Raw genomic sequence first — 16440 nt, forward strand, 5'->3', positions numbered from 1 at the left:
TAGCTATGCTTGCTGCTCTGTTGTTTTGTGCAGCGTTACAGATGGCCCCGAAGGGCACACCAACTCCAATAGTGATGTTCATGGGTTTTTATTTGGATTTGCAACGTGCCTACTGGCCGTCCCTCTCTAACCTTGGGACCGGCTGTCCCACCCTAACTGAGGCTTCCCTCAAAGCCGGACTGATGCTAGTCATCAGTAACCCCTACGTTCCAAAAGCTGTCTAGCTATAGGTGAGGTCCTAAAGGCAAACGCCTTATCTACCTAGACTTCCTCAGGGAACAATCTAGATGCCACCTATCCAGAACCCCAGTTTGATGGCACCCCTCAGTCACTCTGGGCTCTTGCCTGATCGCCCATGCCCTTTTAGTGCTTTCTCTTCTGCCATACTCCCTCTCTTACTGCTTCACTACTCCACTCCCTTCCTTTCCTCCCTCTCTTCTCCCACTCTCCCTCCCTGTCTATTCTCTGTCCGTCCAATGATACCTATGTCCTTCACTCTACCCGCTGAACTTACCCTCTCCTACTACTCTCCCCTCCTATATTACTACTGCTCCCGCCTCTCCCTCCTACTACTCCCACCTAGACACATCTACTTCTCTGCCTCCTTCTACTCCCAACCTCTCAGTACTACTAAGTCCGTCTGCTACTACTCCCACCTCCACACCGCCACTACTCCACCTCCTATTACTCCGACCTCGGCACCATTGTTACTCCGCCTCCTACTTCCACCTCTGCACTGCTACTAGTACACCACACACTTCTTCTTCTCCAACCACCATGATGGAGCGGGCGAGCCCTGCCCCCCAAACTCCCGGAGGGGAACGTATTGAAGCAGCCAGTAGCGACAGTGAGTGCACGGCGCCCCCGGGATGCTCCAAGCACCAAACAAAAGAAAAAACTATGCCAGTCTTGCAACCGTTTGGCGGCGCTCCAAGAGGCAATGGGGCACCATATTATGCATAGACCTTTTTGGACCCGTTAACGATAATGACAGCAATGGTAACCCACGTGGGCACCGCCAAAACAAGGTTGCCACCTGGGGGTGGCTGCCCCCCTGAACGAGCATGACCCACCCCCTATGCGTATAGGTATGTGTGCTTGTTTAGTTGGGTGGTTGTTGAGAGAGGATTTAGATGGTGTGAGAGGGTTGGAGTAGATGGTGGCCTGGCAGAGGCCTCCCTGGGAGAGAGCCTCCTCCTGGGGCCGTCCTGTGGCCCCGCCTGCAGCTGGGTGGTACAGGACAGGCAGGAGAGGGTGTGTCCCGTCAGTTCACTCTAAGGGTCCCACAGTGACCCCTTGCAGGGACGGTGAGCTGGCCGAACAGATCCCTAAAAGGGGAACCACGCCAGGGAAACGTAAAAATAAGGGAGTTTTAAGACATGTGTAATAGTACAAGTTAATAGGGTTTGTTGTGGATTAATAAAAAAAATGTTTCCCTGTTGGGACTTCAAAAAATCCACCTTGGTGTCTGGAGTCTTATATGAAATTTACCAAATGTGTGTTTGGTGTTAAGAACTCGGGGGGGGGGGGGTTAGCCCATCCCCTGTTGCGTAGTAAGAAAGTAACATTGGGGGTCATTATGAGTTGGGCGGTAAGGGATACCGGGCACCGGTAAGGAGACCGGTACCGGTAATCCCTTACTGTCCAATTCCGGGGTCCCTTAGCGGGAACCGTAAAGGACATGTGGTCTGACCACACATCCTTTACGGGTCCCGCTAAGGGACCAGGGCGCTAATAACGGGCCTGCTATTCGCGGGCCCGTTATTAGTGCCTTCCCCATTCCCATTGAGCCCTTTATGGGCTCAATGGGAATGGGGAATGGTTGGTTGAATGGGGATTTACCGGGTCTGCACAGGTCGGAATGTCCCGGTAAGTCCCCATTCAACCAGACCGGTGCCGGACCCGGTATTGGAGGCAGCCATGGCGCAAATAGCGCCATGGCTACCTCCAATCTGGGAATGAGGGCCATTGTGTTTTAATTAGCAGGTGCCTGTCATTGCAGCTGGTCTATTTGGCGGGGTCTGATAAGTGGTCCCCCACTGGCCCAGTGGTGATGGTCAATGCCAGTAGCCAGGGTCCAAATAAAACTAGGGCTACACATGTACTTTATTTTAATAGTTTGATTGGCATGCCCAGGCTGAGAAGTGCATCAGGAAGGAATGCCATAGGTCATTAGATGTAAACAAGAAACACACAAAATAGACAAAAAGCGAATCAAAGATTGGACACTTCTTAGTCAAAGTCAAAGAGGGGATGATGTTCTAACAGTAGTAAAGGACAATAGGACGGTGGGCCGGTTTTTGGTAACTTTCTATGTGGTAGTGGACAAGCATATGGAAGTGAAAAGGTAAATGGCAGACAGCATGTGAAGAGAGGAGGGAGAAGGCATGGGTAGCATTACCTTTGTTGAGCCTAAAACAGATATGGCAGGACCTTTGAAAGGAAGCTTGACATGTACTTGAATTGCTTTGACTGGACCAACATTTGAGAAATACTTAGGGTCAGGGTCTGTGGAGAAAGCATGTCTGGGGATAACTGAGAGAGAGAGAGAGGGACAGTAGAAACTTGTCATCGATGATGATAAAGGTTATTCTATCTACTGAAGAGCAAACAGGTGCATGCAAGGTGTGTGTAGGCACACTGGAGAGTGTGAAATGGGGAGAAAGTTCATGCAGGCTTGATAACTTCTCACCAGTCTGAAATTTCCTGAGGAGGTTTTTTAGATTCTTCCTGAGAATTATGAGGGATGGCGTGAGACACAGATTAGAGGTTGAGGGAGGTGCAGAGAGCGTCATATTTATTTTGGCACTGGCAGAAAAGGATTAAGGTGTTCCTTCTGAAGAGACAGTGCTTTGTGGCGTAGGATCTTCCTTCTGTAAAGGCAACAACAGCCATAAGAGATGGAGCTATTGGTGGCTAGGCATTTTGTGTGGTTGATTGGGCGGCTCTGTATGTTATGCAGTCCATCTTGTGTCGGCGACCTTGATGCCGTGATTGAAGTATCAAGTGCATGAAACTAATTGGGAGTCAGAATGTTGCACTGCAAATGAAGATAACAAGTCATGATTTTGGGAGGACTGTTTGAAGGGTGCTAGCTACTGTAGTCCAGTCGTACCATCCTAAGACCTTTCACTGGGAAGTCTCAATCAGATGCTCATATAAGATCTTTGATGTTTCTAAATGTGTAGTTGATATAAAGCTGCTTTTACAATGTTTTAGATAATGGAGGGCGAGCTTAAGCTTGCCTTGTGTACGATGCCCTGTAAAAAGCACTGGAGAGAATGTTTGGGGTAATCCCCTCTACTGTGGAGGATCGCAGACAACCTTTAATGGGTAGGAGAGATGGGACAGACAAGAATAGTACTTTGCTTTTCTGAAGGTTGACTTTTAAGCAGTGGTGCGCCATCCTATCCATTAAAGTGCTCATGCATTTAGCGAATCCTATAATATCTTGATTACCTATTACTTATAAGTACAGTTGAGGATTGCCTGCATATTAACGGATTGAGCCGCTCATATTTTCAATGAGTGCATTGTCACTGATGTTTTACATTTTTTAAAGTCGCTGCAGATTAATGATGGTGCCCCTCAAATTCATATTTGATTGATTTGTGGGTAGGTGCTGAAGGTACTATTATTTTTTCCAGTTATCAATAATATTTCAGAAATATACGGAAGCATTGCAAGTGACCATAAGGGTTTCATGAAAATGGCTCATGTGGTCATTGCTGATTCTTTGTTTTTTTATGGTTCACTGTGCAACCTTGCTCCACACCAGCACATGCTCTCTGCTTTGTGTATTTGGGATGCTGTTTGGGTGCTGGTTTAATCCTTCACCTGTCCTCCGCCACTTCAGCCACTCATCTACCCTCACCCATGCCTGACAGGGTTTCTCTGGACCGGGGAGTATCTTGTCCCGTTTTACTACTCAACACTTGGATCTGTAATCTCTTCTTTTGGTGTTTCTCTGAAGGGTGCCTACACTTTTCTCTTCTTTTGACAACTTCACCGAGACTCTCAACCTTTATATCCCATTCATTATCGTAAGTTCTCAACTGAAGACTACAGCGTTCTGGCAACCGGTGCAAAGAGAGCACGCCCTCAAAGAGGTTCTTAAGTGACTTTGCATGAAAGTCCTGATAGGGAAATCCTAACAGACGAATATAGAGGAAAATAATCAGAATACGTTCTGTGGAGATGCCAGTCTGCAGTCATCACAAAATATTCGTTGGCTTTTTCCAGAGTCTTAGTAGCAGCTGCAAAATCGGAGTGGATGAATGAACCAGGGTTGAGTATTCATAATGCACACACATGACCCATATTGTGTCTTGGTGCAGTGTAACTTGGTGAAATATACAACTAAGAAGGCCGGAAGAACATTCTCACGTGCTATTTTGCATGCCTGTTATTTTAAAAAGAATTAAGTCATGTATTTTTGGAGATGTGAATTGAACACATTCTGCGTTACATGTGAATTTAAATGTACTGCACATCTTCTAAGGAACCTTAGGATGTGTTGTTGTTAAAAAGTAATCGTAAACGACCCTGCTTTGATTCTGGTGTGCATGTATCAGTATACTTGTGTACATTTGGGGCAATGTAAGAGTGCCGCCACCTGGCGTAGCAAAGAACCATGTCCGTAAGGCCAGAGCTTTAAGTGGGCTGGGGTCAGCCAGGGGCCAAGCCCCGGCAGTCTCTAGAAAGGGCTCCCGATCCAGGGCCCACCCCCGACTATCCCTAGCCAAGCTGACACTTCAGGCAGCCTGTGTAAGCGAAGCGCTGCACGGTTACACGGCTGCCTGCAGGTGTCAGCACTTCAGATTAGCAGATTAGAAAATAAGAAAAGGCATTGCCCTTACTGTGGCTTCACTGGAGGGCCCGGCTCTCCTATTGTTTCTGCGTAAAGAATCATCAGGCAATAGGGCTTTCATGCTGCCTGATGACTCTGTACTCTGAAATAATACGAAAGCTGGGCCCTCCAGCCCTCCCCTGTTTCTGAGTACAGAGTAATCACGCATCAGACAGACGTATCACTTAAGGAGCCGGTGGTTTTTAACAATGTGGCTCTTTGAATGAAAGAGCTGCCTACTGTGTCTGAGAGATGCACGCACTGGTGTCACACCTTTGCTGCACCCAGCCCCTCCTTTTAAGTAAAAGGGAGGGCTGGGTGCACCAAAGCTAATAATGCCAGTGCTCCCCAGCTCCCCTGCTTTCACCAGCCCTCTGCACCCCCCTTAGGCGAGGTGAGGCCTTTGGCACTGAAAAACGGACCCTTGAATATCCAATGTATGGATAAACTCTACTAAGTGCTGTGAATCTCTGTCAGCCACATGCTAAATCTAGATGTCCGGCTCAGCATGCAGTTTCAGAATTAGTCTTTCTGTGAAATAGAATTTCCCTTAATATTCATAATGGTGGATTTCCCTATCCAATGGGCAGCTAGCGGGAATCCCTCTCCAAGGTTACTGCTATGGGCACAGGAAGTAATGTTACTAAGACCTCCGGTGGTTCACACTTACCTATGAAATCACTGTTAACATCCTCATGGGACTGCACTTTAAGATATGGATTCTAATGGCTACATTGTACGAAACATGGTTTCTAATCCCAGCTTCACCAATTCACCAAAATGATTCTGGGCAAATATGTTTGCCTCTGTGCAACACATTGTAAATATCTGTAATTCAATGCAAGTATATAACAACTAACCGTGCAGTGTGCTGTCCAGTACTGCTCCAATGTCATGCTCCTCCTTGTCCCCACCACGCCCTAGTTGCCGTAATAATCCGCGTACACCACCATAGTGTTCTATGCACATCAGTGCAAAGAATGCACTCTGTAATGCGCTTTGTTGCTTCTTGGCGCCATGGCCGTGCTATGTCAAACACATGTCATGTGTACATTTAAATTAACTTGTATAACCTTCTGTGAACCATGATTTAGAAGAGGCAGAGGCTTTTGACTGCAAGGCGGATACTTCTCTGTGCTGGTTATTCATATGCCCTCTTCCTCTATTGTTAAGCATGGAAAACACATTTCTCACTTGAAGAGGTGCTGATACAGAGCATGAAGAGCGCGCTCAGAGTTAGGTTCGGGTCCCAGAACGTCTCCACTTGTAGTCAGCCATTTAACATTCCTCAGATGGGTTGCTTTTGAAATCTGTTCTGCAATAAATCCTTGTACTTGTGCTATGCACATTGTTTGCCTCCAGCACACTGCACCCAGCAGACCTTGGCATTGCTCTCGCAGACTGCTTGCTAGACTTTGCAAAGGCATCAGGCACATATTTTCTAAACTGTTGGCTATTGCCTATAAATAACTTGCCGTCCGCCAGAGAATAGAGGGCTGCCGTATTTAGAACCTGCAGGTGTCATGTGCCCTAAGCCCCGTCTTGCTAGAAAGAATGAGCGTAATTCTCCTTTGAAGATCCAGGGACCTGAAACTAAAAACTTTATTAATGCCATTGTCTCCTTGTGTCGGCAGGTTCCGGAGAGATTCCTGGAAGTGGCGCAGATCACGTTACGAGAGTTTTTCAATGCCATTATTGCCGGCAAAGATGTTGATCCTTCCTGGAAAAAGGCCATATACAAGGTCATCTGTAAGCTGGACAGTGAAGTCCCTGAGATTTTCAAATCCCCAAACTGCCTACAAGAGCTGCTACACGAGTAGCGATTCTGCAAACAGCTCTTACAGAATGTATGGAAAGAAGCAGCCCCATCCCTGTGCCCACGTCTTGTGTGTCTAATTTGTAATTTCATACATGTGTATATAATTTCTATATTTACATATATGTATGTGTATATGAAACGTAATTCTTATGGATTCTATTTATTTATTTTATTTTGTCAGGTTTGAGGGCATAATGATTTTCCTTAGGGCCCCGGTCTGCTTTTCTACGTAGAACCCCTTATCGATTGGATCCTTGATGGGGTAATTTTCAGGGAAACGATTTTGAACTGTGCAGATCCTGCTTTAGCAAGCTAGGGCATTATGTTTCGTCAGTCATATTGCTCACGACACCGCAGTGTTTTTGTCACATAAGATGCGCAGCGGCTCAATACCCGCAGTTTCTGAAAGGCACAGCGCATGTACATAGCAAAATGTCTGAATTTACTGGAGTGTGTTCATGAGCTTGTTCTTCTATCACGCATGTTTTAGATCCGGCTTCACCTCCTAAACACACGGCGTGTACATTTGCAGCATTCCCTCCACAAGAAAACACTGCAATTATTGTTTCCTGATTTAACATGCAAAATTTGGAATAGTGTGAGCAGTAATGATCATTTATAACAAGGTGAAGCCATTTTACACCAAGATTGAGGCCAGTTACTCATGTGCACAGATGTATAAAGCGCTTCATGTTTAAATGTAAATAGAAAAGTAGGAAGCATTTCCTTCCCACAAAGAAAAACATGATTCGATGTTGCCTTGTCTTATTCCCATTGATGCTACCGGTAATAGCAGCCAGTTAGTCCTTGTTTATAGTAGCACGGACATTCCACAAACAATGGAATGGGAAGATGCTCACAGGAATTCCAGTGTTTTTAGGTAATCCCGGAGAATGTTCATCTATCCCTTATTATGTTTTTTAAGTGACTCTCTCTACCTAGGACGGGTAGGCCGAGGTGTGGACCCGTACTTCACTGTGCAATATGTCCCAAAAGACTAAAGGCCTAATTTACAAAGCCTTTTTTAATGGGGGTTTCCCATTCAAAACCCCTTTTGTAAATCAGGCCTTAAACGTTTCTATGTACAGAAGGGGCATGGCCTAGTGGTGAAGAAGCTCAAGCTTTTCCCCAACTGACTTTGAGCCTGATGTACAAAGCGTCTTTCAGTGTCATTTTTCAATTGAAAAACTCTTTGCAAATCAGGCCCTTTCTCATTATTGATAAAGTTTCCATGTTTGGCTTGCACGTCATAATAAGAAACGCATAATATAAGGTTTCTTCGCAATGTTCCCACAACCAATGAAGCAGTGAATATGCTGCCAGGTAGTGAGTTCTGTGAACGTGAAAGGGTGCCACAAAGGAGTATGTAGTAACTGAGTAAGCATGACACACAGTGTTTGGGAAGGCATGAGGGAAGATTTAAGAGTGACTTGGGCAAGTTTTGTTTATACAAGAAGGCCAGAATGAGTGGGCATATCTAGCGTTAGCTGGTACACAGATGACTTAAAGTACTGTTCCACTCAGAATTCAATAAACCTAGTGAATAAGGAAGTATGTTGCCATGTAGCAAACAGAGACAATGGATTTAAAGCAGGGTTCAACGAGTGCTGGCATATGCCACAGAGCAAGGTCCAACTGAAAAGAGCTGAGCCAACAACCAATATTCAGTGTGTAGGCAAGTATGTTAAATTAGCTCCAGTAAAGTGGGAAGTATTCACAAGTAGCCTATTACTTCAAGCTAACAATGAGGAGAAACTGGTCCTTTATCTGTTTTTAATTATTTTGCCTTGGCACAGACTCACCTTTTCCAAATGGAAAGTAGTTACGCCCAAACGTAAATGAGAAGAAGCACAGGAAGGTGCAAGCAATTAAAGTACATTTACAGCTATGTCCTCTTTACGGTAGTAGGGTAGGATACTCTGTCACACTATTAGTCAGTGGTGACTTCAGATGTGTGAAGTGCAGCTTTTTTGGATTAGTTTGGTAGGATATCCGGTCTGAAGTTAACACCGAAGCTGGCCTACCAATCAGGTAAACATTTAGCATAAATCCTGCAAGGTTCTTTTAACTATTCTGGCATAACACAAGAAAGCTAGCTGCTATTATCTTGTGCTTTCTTCAATGAATAGTCTTTTATTATGTAGGTAAATACACTACAAACATTCTTTACTGACAGAAGAAGTAAACCCATCCATAAAGGCAGGTTTGTTCGAACCCTAGTGTAAATAATGACTACAAAAATATATAGGAAAACAATTGAACTATACAAATGCAGACTGATTTAAATGAAGTTTGACATTTTGGGAATAGTGATTTCATTGTTGTATATGAGGATACAATGGAGGGGAGTAAAGATGGTTCCCTTGTCGGAGTGTTGGGGCACTTATTTGTTTGACATGTTATGATTAAAAAAAGATTGTAGATAAGTTTCCATTCAAGATTTTTGTAGACTTCCATTTTATAGTCTTTATTTTCAGGTAGGACCAACCATTGGTCTTCTATTTCTAATCTGCAAATGTAGTTCCATGTCTTTTTAATGCGAATAACCACATTTTCACAACATCTTCTTTCCAATTAGATTGCACTCTTGAGAAAACAAGGGCATGGAGCAAGTGCCCCAAATCCCTTTTATGATTTTTGGATTTCACTCTGAGTGAAGAAAATATACATTGTTGAAACCAGAAAAATATGCATATAGCCTGCCCTACCACCTAATGTCAGTGTTGAAGCTGGGTAGACTTTTCGGAAGCCAGTTGGTGGCACAGCACAGAATCCTTGACAGTAACTACTTTTAGCCAGAATTGAGACTTATGCCCTCATTCATGTGTGCAGAAATTCTTAGTTCACGTGCAGCAGAACTCAGAAATATTTAGTAAATCACGGGTTTGATGAATGGCCGATCGCAACTGAACAAGTTTTAGCTACCAGCACTGCATGGCAAGTGGCCCTTTTGTAAAAACAATATATAATATTGGAGGTTGACAGATTTTTCTCATTGATCTACCTGACCTGATCATAGATCATTTCATCAGTTTAATCAGTGAGCAGTTTAACTACATTTACAAAAACTACTGATGGGTTTAAATGTATAAAAACAACTATTTTCAGCACTAGGCCTTACAAACCTGCTAACATTCAATTAAACAGTACATGATGCGTTTTCACAATTCCTTAGCACTGATAGTATCTGTGGTGTATAGACGAGTAAGAACATAATATTTGCTATCAGTTTCAATGTGCATTTAAGCGTTTTACTCTGAGGTTGCCTTGCTAGAGTTAGAAAGAGAGAAAGATTAATGGGAAGATATGAAATGTCTATACATGTACATTGATTTCCATCTCACAATCTCTCTGTCTAAATAGAGTGAGAGATGGATATAGATTTCATGTATATGGGGCTGATTTACTAATCTCGAAGAACTAGTGTAAGAAAAACTAAATGAAAGTGGAACTTAGGTTATTTTTTATGTGAGTATTACTTACCCTATTATTTTGAGCGTAGTAAATTAGCCCTATAAAGATAGGTTTATATATATGAATCGGGCTGATTTACTAACCTTTACTAAGCTAAAAAAATAGTGTAAGTAAAACTTACACCAAAAAATTGCTAAAGTTCTACTTTCACTTTTTTTTTAGCTTAGAAATCTAATCTTGCTTAAACTACTTTTTGAGTTTAGTAAATGAGACCCATATATATCTATATACACATATATATAGAGCTGAAGTTAATCAAACATGTGTATAGTTATATCTATATTTATTTTTAAAGTGCACACATTAGGACGTTACATGAATTGCAGAATTCTAAAACAGCTAAAAGGAATCTAGTAATACACCCACAACTGAAAAATTATCTGCTTTTTCTCCTGACCTAAGAAGTCACACTGCATCCATAGAAAATAACAGCACCATTCGATATGTCCTGGTATGGCATGACGTTTTTTTTTTTATCTGCTTCAGTATTTGCGTTGAGCAATCTTGATGAGTGAAACTGCGTTCATAAAGCGTCATGATTTTACATTTGTTAAAACAAGTTTGTCTATAATACTTGAAACTTCAGAGTGGTTGAAAGTAGGATTTTCTTTGCCTGTGACCTAAAGCACCTTTTCAAACTGGTAAAATAATAATTTATGAGTATTAGCATGATATGCATTATAGCCATATTGCCTTTGTGCCTCCCATTACATTTACAAATATGAGATTACTTTTACTAAATTAAAAGTACAACATAGCTCCTTTTTATTGGTGCTGTATCCACAGTGTTCATTAAGCAGTGTGGACATTGGAGGGCGGTTAATTAACTTTTCATAGCACAAAAAACCATTTTACATAGAAAAATAAGTAAAAAATGTAAAAGTCCTGCGTTGTCATTCTTAAGTATTATACATGTATTTTCCCTTATAATCTGTGCCTAATCCCTAAATGCACCAGCGGAAGGATCAGAATCCTTCAAACAATCAGTATTCCCCACAAGTACAAATGTCCTGTGCCTTCTGTGGCTACAATTACACATTTCAAATGTAACATTTAAAGTCTACATTTGCAATAAACACTAGATTTTGATTTCTGACTGTTCAACATGATGTTGATAGCTATGCGTATTTTGTGTCTTTTTAAAACCAAGCATGAGAATGCTGTACATTTTCGAAGAAAATAATGTTTAGAGTCAGTTGATGATGCAAATTATTTTTTCCGCAATTGTTTAATCTGCATTCAAGTTTTGAAAACAGTTGTAGAAGCCAATTTTTTGTAACTGCAGTACAAATAAATTGATCTCTTAGCCTACCAGGAAAGTAGTATAGAAGCAATAGTTCATACAATGTGACATACCTATATATGTGTATGTATATATATTTATGTATATCTATATATACAAACGTATGAATAGATATATATTTATATACACACACATACATCTAAAATATATATATATGGGCCTCATTTACCAATTTGTTTTTCAGTAGGATTTTCCCATTGAAAAAAGCTGTTGTAAATCAGGCCCATATATGTGTGTGTATATACATGCATCAGAAGTGGAACCCTTAGCCTTTTCCTCTTTCGATTGAAAACCTACTTTAGATATCTTTTGTGGACAGAATGTTCTAGTTACAATTGTGAGACATCATTTTTACTATATGGTGTGTAATGAGAATGTTTCACAGTCATGGTAAACATGTGGACGACGTTAGGGTGTTGTATCTATTTAAGGAAGTGTTCACCCGTGTATTCCTGAGGTTTGCTTTGTGCCTATGAGTATTATTTAATGAAAGTGTTTAAGTTTGCAGATTTGTGTGTTACTCTACCAGATAAATGGCGAATCTCTGAAACTGAGGGGAACTTTTATAAAGCAATGTAAATAGTATGCTGTATTGTTGTTATTGAATAAGGAGCAAGATTTTAAAAAAAGTGAATAATGATAAAATGTCAGATTTATAAAGAAAAACACATACAGTGTGACACTACGTAGTTGACCACATTCTTGAAACCTAATTTTCAACTTTGTAAGAAATAATACAGTTTTCATTAAGGACAATGGGTGATATCATTTCTATAAATGTCAGATTTTATTATGTGTATATGAAGTACTATAAATGTAAAATGCTTTTTAATATGATTACATGTGAATTTAAGTAGGAAATGAAAGTGGAGCATTTTGAATTTAAAGTAGGATTATCACCAGCAACATTGCAAAATTTGTAATGTACAAAAAGTTTTCTAAAACCCCAAAAGTAAAGTTTGTACATGTGTAGTTAAAGCAAAAACTATTTGCCTTGTGTATAAAATTCAGTGAGATAGTCATTAGTACCACAAATTTAAATGTGTTGCCCTTCTATTTAAAAGTATGTATTTGATAATTGTATAATGCATTGTTTTCAAAAGGCTCCCCTTAACAGTTGTAACTGTTCCTTGAGTAAGCAGTTACTGTATTGCACTTACATGTTATGTTGAAGGAAATGCATTTTTGTTGTTTGTTTTGTAAAGCATCTTTTGGAATTCAAGCTGATAATGTTCATCTCTGATGCTAGGATAAAAACGGGTATTTAACCTTTGCTTCTTCTGAAAACATATTTTTTTATTTGAATGATGCATAGAGGAGACTCAATTCATTGCAGTATTTCTAGTCGAATTAGAAATGCTACAAACCTGTTCTCAAAATTGCGGTAATTAAACTCTGCAAGTTTACCTACTGAAGGCACAAGCAAAGAAAAGTGCATCGACTTCGAGACATTTCGTTCCTATACTTGTAAAGATGTACAAAGTAACATTTTGCTGTGCTGATGTAACTTTAATTCATGCACCTGAGTTACAAAGCGTTTTTGAAAGGGGATTTCCCATCGAAAAAAGCTTTTGTACATCAGGCCCCATGTACCCCAAAATGTATTTGTGGATTGAATAAATAATTTCCATAATGCACCAGGAAGAGTCAAAGGTTAAGAATTACCTCAATATTATCTTGGATATCACTTGTGTATATAAATACAAACCATGAAAATAACTGCCTTTATATTATTTAGCAATATGTTGTAAATAGCATATTAAGCTTTTTTTTGTAAAAAATAAAAACCTTTAATTTGAATATAGTATAACTGAATTGATAACGTTCATTTTTGATTTTCTTTTCTAGCTAGAGGCAATTTCAACTGTGGATGTTTTGTTGTTGTCAAGTTCTAAAGATTTTGAATAATTTATTGTTTAATTTATCCTAATTTATTTGAAAAAGGTGTACAATGTTGTATTACCGAGGATGTACTGTAATATGAACCGATGATATGACAAAACAACAAGATTCCCTGTCTCTTTAAGGAAAATGGTGCAGTAGACACATGCTTTTGAAATCTTGGTAAAAAGTGAGCTCGGCAGCTACTAAATTAAAACATTTTGGGGTGGGGGTATTTTGTGTGTTTTATGCTTTTGTATACTCTCCAGACTTTTACCTTTTTGCTTTGTACCACTTAAAGAATTCAGTAGTTCAATTGCCTTGTGTGCCTTCCATCTTCTCTGAACTGAATGTATGTGCAGTATATATGCAAGCTTGTGCAAAATAAAATATAAATTGCAAGCTCATCGACATTGTTTATATTTATTTCTCAGCATGTTTCAGAATGCTCACCACCCTCTATTGGTTCACTGAACTGAAGGAAAAACTGATTTGACATAGCAGATTTATGGAACCAGCTAATTCCAAACGCTTTGGTGAAAGATCTATTTTTTCTTACTGATGAGTTATTGAAATGTATGTTATTTTAATCATGGTTTTGAAATCAAAATAGATCTGTGACTGTCAATCTATCCCAGTTAAATGACAGTGACTTCCATTTGAGTCTTTTAACTTTATAGTTCCTGGAGTATCTAGAACTAAAATACCAAAGAACGAAGGGATTGATTCATGGAATCGGACGCAGAAGTGGCGCAAGGGCCGCACGTCGAGAAGGAACCTGCGCGAGCCATGTTGCAGAAAAAACCTTGCACGGCATGCATATTCATGGACTTCAAGAGGCATTACTAGCCGGCGCGCAAGTAACAACAAGCTGAGCGAGGAACGCCCCCCACGCACACTAAAAAGCCAGTTATAGGACTAACACAGCGCAAGCCTGCGCGTCATCCCTGCCCCAGCAGACAGCACCCAGCAAAATCGCCTGACAACAACTCGCAATCCCAGGCAGCACCCCAGAGAAAACACGTGCCCTCCCTCGAAAGCCCTTGCTGTACCCCAGCGAAATTGCGCGACAACACCTCACATTCCCAGGCCGTACCCCACAGAAAATGCGTGCCCTCCCTTGCAAGGCCAGCCTGTACACCATTGAAATCACGCGACAAGACCTCACATTCCCAGGCCACACCCCAGAGAAAATGGGTGCCCTCCCTCGCAAGCCCAGGTCATACCCCAGCAAAATCACAAGCCCCCTCGTAAGTGTAGGCTACATCCTTTACAAAAACGTGAGTTCCCCCTACACCCTCGGCACCCACCCTATCCACATACCCCCCTACTGCACATGAACCACTGTAGTCCACACACCAGCACCCCTCACCTGTGACTCCCCCAGCAGGCAGCCCCCTCCAGACTGGACCCCACCCTCTGGCACCACTCACCTGTTACACCCCCTGCAGGCCACACCCTGCATACTGGACACCACCACCTAGCATCCATCACCTGTGACACCCCCTGCAGGCTGCCCCCTCCACAAGGGACACCCCCCACAGGTAGCCCCCTCTAGACTGGACACCACTCCCCGGCACCCCTCACCTGTGACACCCCCGTCAGGCAGCCCCCTCCAGAATGGATACCCCCCACATGCAGCCCCCTCCAGACAGGAAACCACCCCCAGTACCCCTCACCGGGGACAACCCCTGCAGGCAGCACCCTCCAGACTGGACACCACCCTCCAGCACCTCTCACCTGTGACACCCCTGCAAGTTGCCCCCTCCAGACTGGACACCCCCCGCAGGCAGCCCCCTCCAGACTGCACACCATCCCCTCATCAATCCTCACCTGTGACACCCCCCGCAGGTTGCCCCCTCCACAAGGGACACCCCCCACAGTCAGCCCCCTCCAGACTGGACACCAACCCCCAGGACCTCTCACCTTTGACACCCCCTGCAGGCAGCCTGCTCCAGACTGGACACCACCACCTAGCACCGCTCACATGTGACACACCCTGCAGCCAGCCCTCTCCACAAGGGACACCCCCCACAGGCAGCCCCTTGCAGACTGGACATCACCCCCGGCATCCCTCACCTGTGACACGCCCGCAGGCAGACCCCCTCCAGACTGTACACCACTCTCCAGCACCACTCACCTGTGACACCCCCCTCATGCTGCCCCCTCCAGACTGGACACCCCCGCAGGCAGCCCCCTCCAGAATGGACTCCATCACCCATCTCCTGTCACCCCCCCGCAGGCTGTCCCCTCAACAAGGGACACCCCCCCACAGGCAGACCCCTCCAGACTGGACACCACACCCCGGCACCCCTCACCTGTGACACCCCCCGCAGGCTGCCCACTCCACAAGGGACAGCCCCCACAGGCAACCCCCTCCAGACCGGATACCACCCTCCAGCACCTCTCACCTGTGACACCCCTGCAGGTTGCCCCCTCCAGACTGGACACCCCCCACAGGCAGCCCCCTCCAGACTGCACACCATCCCCTCATCACTCCTCACCTGTGACACCCCCCGCAGGTTGCCCCCTCCACAAGGGACACCCCCCACAGTCAGCCCCCTCCAGACTGGACACCAACCCCCAGGACCTCTCACCTTTGACACCCCCTGCAGGCAGCCTGCTCCAGACTGGACACCACCACCTAGCACCGCTCACATGTGACACACCCTGCAGCCAGCCCCCTCCACAAGGGAGACCCCCCACAGGCAGCCCCTTGCAGACTGGACACCACCTCCGGCATCCCTCACCTGTGACACGCCCGCAGGCAGACCCCCTCCAGACTGTACACCACTCTCCAGCACCACTCACCTGTGACACCCCCCTCATGCTGCCCCCTCCAGACTGGACACCCCCGCAGGCAGCCCCCTCCAGAATGGACTCCATCACCCATCTCCTGTCACCCCCCCGCAGGCTGTCCCCTCAACAAGGGACACCCCCCCACAGGCTGCACCCTCCAGACTGGACACCACCCCCCAGCAACCATCACCTGAAACACCCCCTGCAGGCTGCCCCCTCCACAAGGGACTTCCCCTCCACAGGCAGCCCCATCCAGACTGGACACCACCCCCCGGCAACCCTCACCTGTGACCCTCAATGTGTGCCACATCAACC

The 16440-nt window shown here is 43.9% G+C and overlaps 1 protein-coding gene across 9 annotated transcripts in view; it reads left to right on the forward strand.

The window, feature by feature from the left end:
- PROX1 (prospero homeobox 1) overlaps positions 1 to 13733 on the forward strand; it is a 142270-nt gene extending 128537 nt beyond the window's left edge. For all 9 annotated transcript variants that reach the window (XM_069608553.1, XM_069608555.1, XM_069608557.1 and 6 more), the window contains one exon: positions 6484 to 13733. In XM_069608553.1, coding sequence (XP_069464654.1) covers positions 6484 to 6669 — 186 coding nt within the window. In that variant the 3' untranslated portion in view covers positions 6670 to 13733. The remainder of the gene's footprint in view (positions 1 to 6483) is intronic.
- The last annotated feature ends 2707 nt before the right edge of the window (positions 13734 to 16440 follow it).

The sequence above is a fragment of the Ambystoma mexicanum genome, chromosome 4q (genome assembly GCF_040938575.1).
Source record: "Ambystoma mexicanum isolate Mex_15411 chromosome 4q, UKY_AmexF1_1, whole genome shotgun sequence".
In the NCBI taxonomy this organism is placed as follows: domain Eukaryota; kingdom Metazoa; phylum Chordata; class Amphibia; order Caudata; family Ambystomatidae; genus Ambystoma; species Ambystoma mexicanum.